This window comes from Poecilia reticulata, linkage group LG20 (assembly GCF_000633615.1).
Source record: "Poecilia reticulata strain Guanapo linkage group LG20, Guppy_female_1.0+MT, whole genome shotgun sequence".
In the NCBI taxonomy this organism is placed as follows: domain Eukaryota; kingdom Metazoa; phylum Chordata; class Actinopteri; order Cyprinodontiformes; family Poeciliidae; genus Poecilia; species Poecilia reticulata.
In genome coordinates, this window is record NC_024350.1 from 8,110,962 (window position 1) to 8,117,818 (window position 6,857).

At 38.8% G+C, this 6,857-nt stretch overlaps 1 protein-coding gene across 2 annotated transcripts in view; it reads right to left on the minus strand.

Moving 5' to 3' along the window:
* reck (reversion-inducing-cysteine-rich protein with kazal motifs) overlaps window positions 1–6,857 on the minus strand; it is a 120,619-nt gene that overhangs the window by 12,744 nt on the left and 101,018 nt on the right. Inside the window, exons 17-19 of one of the 2 annotated variants that reach the window (XM_008438544.2) lie at window positions 3,891–4,080; window positions 3,217–3,427; window positions 3,063–3,136 (exon numbers count right to left, since the gene is read on the minus strand). In XM_008438544.2, the coding sequence (XP_008436766.1) occupies window positions 3,063–3,136; window positions 3,217–3,427; window positions 3,891–4,080 (475 nt within the window). The other variant, XM_008438545.2, reaches the window with a different exon arrangement.

The following is a 6,857-nucleotide window of genomic DNA, read 5'->3' on the forward strand; positions in this document are numbered from 1 at the left end:
GGCTCTTAGAGTCCTATTGATGTTGTACATCTCTAAGCATTCAATGATCCAAGTGTGTGGCATTGAGTCATAGGCTTTCTTGTAATCAATCCAAGCTGTGCACAGGTTGGTATGTCGGGTTTTGAAGTCTTGGGCGACTGTGTGGTCTACAAGGAGTTGGTGTTTGGCTCCTTTGCCATTTATGCCGATGCCCTTCTGTGCCGTGCTCATGAATTTATCCATGTGCTCGCTTATCTTAGCCGCTATGATGCCTCACATGAGCTTCCATGTCAGACCCTAATCATGTCTGGATCAGGATTGTACATCCTTCAGTTAACCATTCAGGGTGAGTCCCATTTTGTAGCAGCTGGTTCAKTTGAGCTGCCAGTCGCTCATGGAGGGCAGTGAGTTTCTTTAGCCAGTAGGCATGGATCATGTCAGGTCCTGGTGCTGTCCAGTTTTTCATACCTGAGGCTCTTTCTTTGACATCTGCCATTGTGATAGTTACCGGGGCTTGCTCAGGGAAGTTGCTATGGTCATCTCGTAGAGAGATTAGCTACTGTGCATTGCTGTTGTGTTCCCATGTGCCTTTCCAGTATTGTTCAGTCTCCAACCTTGGTGGGTCTGCTTTAGCTGGTTGGGTGGAGAAGAGCCGGTTAATCATCCAGGCTTCATTCTCTCTCGTGTATCTCTTTAGGCAGCTGGCCAAGGCTTGGAGCCTTTKTTTGGCAGTTTYGAGTGCTTCAGGTATGGGCATCTGGCTGTACTTCTTGGGTACTGATCTTTTCATCGCATCTCTTTGGAGCTCTGACAGTTGGCTCACTTCCCTCCTTTTTACCTAGATTTTAGCCTCCAACCATCTTTTCCATGGTGGGTTTTGGATCTTATGGCTCTCATGGTTGCTCCTATAGCCAAGCATGTCCAGAATCACTGATGCCGAGTTGTACATCAGCTCATTGGTTTCAGTTAAGGTGTTGATAGGGATTGTTCTCAATGCTGCATTCACATCTTTAATGAGATTTTCTGATGGTACTTCACTCAGCCATTGTAATTGGCGTCGGGGTTGTCTGGTGCTCATTCGGGCCACGTTCTCAGGTCAGTTGCTGCCTCGTTCAGCTGATGGTTCGTTCATTATTGTGGCTGCATACCCAATCTCTGGATGGGGAGTTGGAGTTAACTCCCCTCTGACCTCCCAGGTGAAATAAAAGTATACTTAAGTATATTTCAAACATACTTACATTTGTGAAAGTCCACTTTAAGTATATTAAGTATTAAGTGTACTACCTATAAACATATCTGAGGTTTACTAAAAGTATGCTTGTACCAATTTCGAAATTATAACTTTAAACACACTGTTGGAGCCTATTAAGAATTAGATATTATTAATTTTCGCAGATCTATGGTTATGTGAATGGTAGATCTATTGTTGTATATTTATTTATGTATTTATTTGTTTTGCTTTAACCCTCATTCTCATTCTCAGTCAGCCTCCTGCAGTGATTAACAGGCAGAAGCAGCTCCTGGGGCTGATCTGATTGTTTGGTGAAGGAGTGAGGGGTGAAAAGGTTTTTGTACCACAAATTAACGTTTATATTTGAAGTCAACTCGGAGATTATTTTTTGTTATTTTTATAAGTAAAAGAAAACCCTTTGAAATCAGAAAAGTCTCCACGAGTGCTTTTTATGTTTTCTTTGAGTGAGTCGAAAACCTCCTCCTGAAAGATTAATCTGGCATTTTTGTTTTTTGGACTTTTGTGATGCAATAGTGGCCATAACACACACTTAAGCATAATTGTACCAAAATAGACTTTTAATATATTAAATCAGCACTACCAGAGATGCAATAAGTTTATAGCAGGTGTGTGAATGATCTAATGATCGGACTGCTGATTGCAGACAGTCCACATTGTTAGCAGAACTAGAGGGCCCCAAAACCAAATTTTGCATAGGCCCACATTCACTTGAGTAACTTTTTGGGGAAAAAAGTACTTCTATGAGTTGTTTTACTGCACTGTATTATTGTCGTTTACTTGAGTAATATTGTTTTTGCTACATAGATTGATTTTGCATTTAAAGAAATAAACTTCAGAGATTAGAAACATTAGATTGTTAGATTTTTGCAACATATAAGCAAATGTTAAGCTAACATTTTATACATATCACTGTTTACATCCTTATTGTTCACTTATACTAATAAACATGGTTATTTTTTTTGTTACATACAGGTTTGTTTATATTAAAGTAAAACCTTTTTTGTCCTGCCCTCCCTCTCCCAGAATAAGCCAATGGCCCTGCTGCTAAACTCGTCTGGAGACGGGGCTGCATTGACTCCTAAAAAAATGATGCACTGGTTAATAACATGTAAAACTTTTTCATTTTAGGCATAAGACAAAATATTGAAGCCAAACAAACATGGCCATGACAATGGGTTTGACACATTTTGGAGTTATGGCACCCCCAAGTGGATACTTTAAGAAATGGCAACCTCCAACCTTTGCAGGCACACAATGCAAAATCATTTGTTCTAGTGGTCCATCAATGAATGAAAATAAATACACATTTTTAATTAAAAATAACATACTTGTTGTGAAAAAAAATCTTTATTTAACCAAAAGGAAAAATTTAAATTTTTAACCTTTAGATATTTTACAATTTACTTTGTCCTATTTATTATACAGTAACACACATGCACATAGTGTGCTTTTTTATTATTTTTTAGATTTGATGTTGGTTTTTTGTGTGTAAATATACATGATTTGAATTGCCTGACACTTTGCTGTTGATACAACTGAGTTTCCCCACAGAAAGATAATAAACGCAACTTACTCTATTCCATAGGTTTTTAAAAAAAGTCACAAAAATTTTGATTTTCTTCTTGAAGAAAAAAAATCTATATGCTGTTTCTATCAGTCACGGGTAATTTAAGGTTGGTATATCTGACCTTATTTGCCTAAGATTCACTTAGGCAAATAAGGACAGGAGCATCCAGAGGATTGAGTTTGTGGAGTTATCAGATTGAATATCTGCTGATATGGACAAGAGGAAACTGATGGACCCTACAGCTCAGCTGGAAGCCCCTCATACCTTTGAGAAAGTGTTAATCTGCTTCTGGCTCCAGAGGATCTGCAGCATGCTGGCACATATGGGACAACAGGCTCCTGGAAAACAAGTCAAACATCAGGGGCCACACTGTCCCTTGTGGACTCCTCTAGCTACTGCTTGGTGTTGCTATGCTCACCAGGTGGGATTATGGGGTGGCAGCCTGGATTTGATATCGGTGGACAGGACACCTCACTACACACTGAATCTAGACCCAAATCAGACAGGGTCCCTACGGCACGACAGGGGCCCTGGTAGTCAACAGCCACACGGTCAGAGAAGGCCTCACACACCGTGTTGTACGTCTCACCATTGTGACCACAGACTTCTTTTTTCTTCTTGCAGGCCTCCTGAGGACAGAGTTTGAGTTAGATTTTCTAAGCTCTAAAAAAACCAATCATAGCAACAGCTGTGCAATTTGTCACATCAGTAACAAATTGGTTTTTATTATATTAAGAAGGTTGCATGTCCGGGAAATGTCTTGGATCTTCACTGGCATCCATTCGGGGTGGTGAAAGAAGCATTGTTGTGATGGAGAACTGAAGGGGGAGTGTTGGAAAGGATAAAAGGTTCTTAAAAAGACAGAGGCAAATTTGAAGGCATCAGATCGCTATGATGTCACGTTAAATTTCTTTTTTGTTATTTCTGATATATACATCATTTTCATAACAACTGAAGATAACATATCTCTTATGGTCATTAGTGTAAAGGTTTAAGAAAAGAACAATAACATTTCTACAGAAGATCAGGACTCTGTGCTATTACAGGGCCTGTTAAATTAAATGCTCCAGCTGCTTCCTGTAGGATTCCTACCTGGCAATGCCCCATGTAGGCCAGTGTCTTTCCAGACTGCTGCAGATGGCACAGGCTGCGATGCACCCGCCCATCAATGTCACAGGCCGGCTCCATGCTGTTTCTGTCGCAGACTGCTGGCCGACCAACACACTCATACTGCGGACAGTCCGAAAAGTTGCTCAGACAAACACGTCGCCTCGGGATGCACCTGACCAAAACACATAAATCCAATATCTTCATCTTCAGCCATGATAAAGATACGGTGGCCGACAGGTGCAAATGTGCAACAACAGAGAAAACATGCAAACAAAAAAAGAGACGCAAACAAATGAAATGCAGCAAACAAAAAGAGATGATGCAAACAAAAAGCAAATTAAATGCAGCAAACAAAAAAGAGATGCAAAAAATGAAATGCAGCAAACAAAAAAAGAGACGCAAAGAAAAACGACTACAACCACAGATGAAATGCAGCAAACAAAAGAAAAGATGCAAACAAAAAGTGCTGAAAACGGAAGTGCTCCAGAGTAGTAGAGGGAGTCGAACAAAAAACAAATGTGTCCAAATTTAGGGTCTGCATTCTTTAAAACGGGTGTTCAAAAAAGCAGCAATGGCGGCAAAATTACACTTACACTAATAATTTTTAGACAAAATTATTTCTTACAATGTTTTTAGGTGAGAATGTAGATGTATAGATCTCAAATATCTGCTCGGTTCATCAATAAATCACTTAATTGCAATCCGACGTTTTCGAAGATGCCTGCTCCCGCTGCATTAACAGCCAGCTGTCAGCTGGCCGGGAGCTCCAGGTTCGGTACACCGAGAGAGAACCCATGTCTCCCGGCAAATCGTTTTAAAAACTCCCGATAGTTTTCCCCTATGAGTGGAGGTGGAACACAGATATTAAGCCAGGTAATAGCTGTAAAAAAAAATTTGGTTCACTAAAGTATTTAATTTATTCCTGAGCAAATGGGTTTGACTGATTAAAATTAAATTAAATTAAATGAAATGAAATTAAATTAAAGCGGGTCGGCCCGTTGCTGCGATACGTCACAGCGTCCGCCATATTGAATGTGGCCTATGTGCCAGTAAGCTAATACAGGTAAATGGACCAAACTTCAGAAAGTGCTGTTCTGCAAAGTATTTTAAATAAATACATGTCAATGACACATTTTCTCACACACATTAATATATTTGGCAATCAAAGAAATGACTAAAGACAGAGTTTCTAACTTTTTATGTGATTATTTAATTGTTTTGGGGCATTTCTGAATAGAGCACAATGTTTTTATTAGATAGAAATGATTCTGATAAATTTTATATTGACATTGATGAACAGACACACTTTTATTTACATAATTCCATAATTTAATGTACATTTAACATTTCAAGACAACAAATAATGTTCTTGAGAAATGACTTTTGATTCATAAATCAGTCATTGTCAAACATTAAACTACATATTTTTCTTACTTTTTTCCAGAGAAAAAAATATTTATTACAGTATGTCAACTCTGCTATTGACAGCAAAGAGTGAAAATAATTCTAATAGAATAAATTATTTTATTTCATTACATAAGATGTATTAATACATTAACACTTCAGATTGAGCTATTTAAAAATACACAAAAAGTGAAAGAATAAAACATTTATATATTATACTGCGAACACTGATCATAGGCCGGGCTTCAGTCTGCTGGTCACACTGGGAGAACTCAATGACTTCTGAGACGTCCTGGTTCACAGGCTAAAGCCAAGGGTAAAAGAGAAATTATCCAAAAGTGAAATAGAAAATACATATACGTTTCCTTCACATTCAGAAAAAGACATTTTCAGCATGTTGGGCTCTGAGTAGCATCTTTATAGCTAAATACCGACATGGTGAAGCTGAGCTATAAACAGACTGAAGACCAGCAGCTCCAGCTCTGATCCTGACTGATCTTTCCTCACAAAAATCCCCTGGTTTTTAATGAACTTCTCCTCTAACAGCAGTTTTTCATCAGCTCTCTCATTAGAGAACAGTGCGAAAACGTTAGCTGCTACGCTAACAATCAGCGGTTACTTCGGGTCAATTAAGCTAAATAGGAAATATTTCTCGGTTGTTTAGAAGCTAATTTCTGGCTGCAAAGTCAAGCAATTCTGATCTTTCATCCTTACCTGCGAAAGGTAATGCCAATGAATCCAGTTTGTTACGTAAAACGGATGAAATAAGTCCACACAGCACAGGACGTAAGGAGCTCAGATCGCTCTGCTGCCACATAGAAGATGGCGGACGCTGTTACGTACGACTCAGCGCTCAATGACGCGTCTACGTCATAGACATAATATAAGAGTAGACCTCGCATTGGCTGCTCCGGCGCAGGAAATATGGCGGCCATCTTGGAGCGGTCGTGCCTCCTACTTTCCTCAACCAAAACAGCAGAAGATGCCTCAGCACTGAGGGATATTGTTGTTCTGATCGATGGACTATTGATGTGAGGCTCCACAAGAAACATTTCACAAGTAAGATGGACATATTATTGTGTATATTCTGTGACTGGAATATTACTTTACTGTATTTATGTCCACCGGCGAAATACCAGCTAATATTAGTTATAGTGTGTCGAGAAAAGTCGAGCTCATCCCACTTCCCCATGCTGGAGATTTTAGTTTAATAGTAATAATAAATAAAATTACCTTAAAATTAATGACATAGGTGACATCAAGACCCAACAGTAGAGTCAGACGGTAATAAAATGAATCTGGTTGTGTTTGTTGTTATTGTGTCCTGCTAACTTTGCTTTAATTCTACTTTTTTCTATTTAATCATAAAAAATCAAAGTCAGGCAGAAAGAGAGTCATGAAACAGGAAGAGCTGGTTTCCTGAAGAAAATGGGAAGTTTCTATCTTGCATCAGTCTAAAAATAATTCAGACCATTCCTTATTTTAAAGCATTAAAGGTTTTTAAAGAATAAAATCTAAACATTTTGAGAGATTGGATAAAACCCA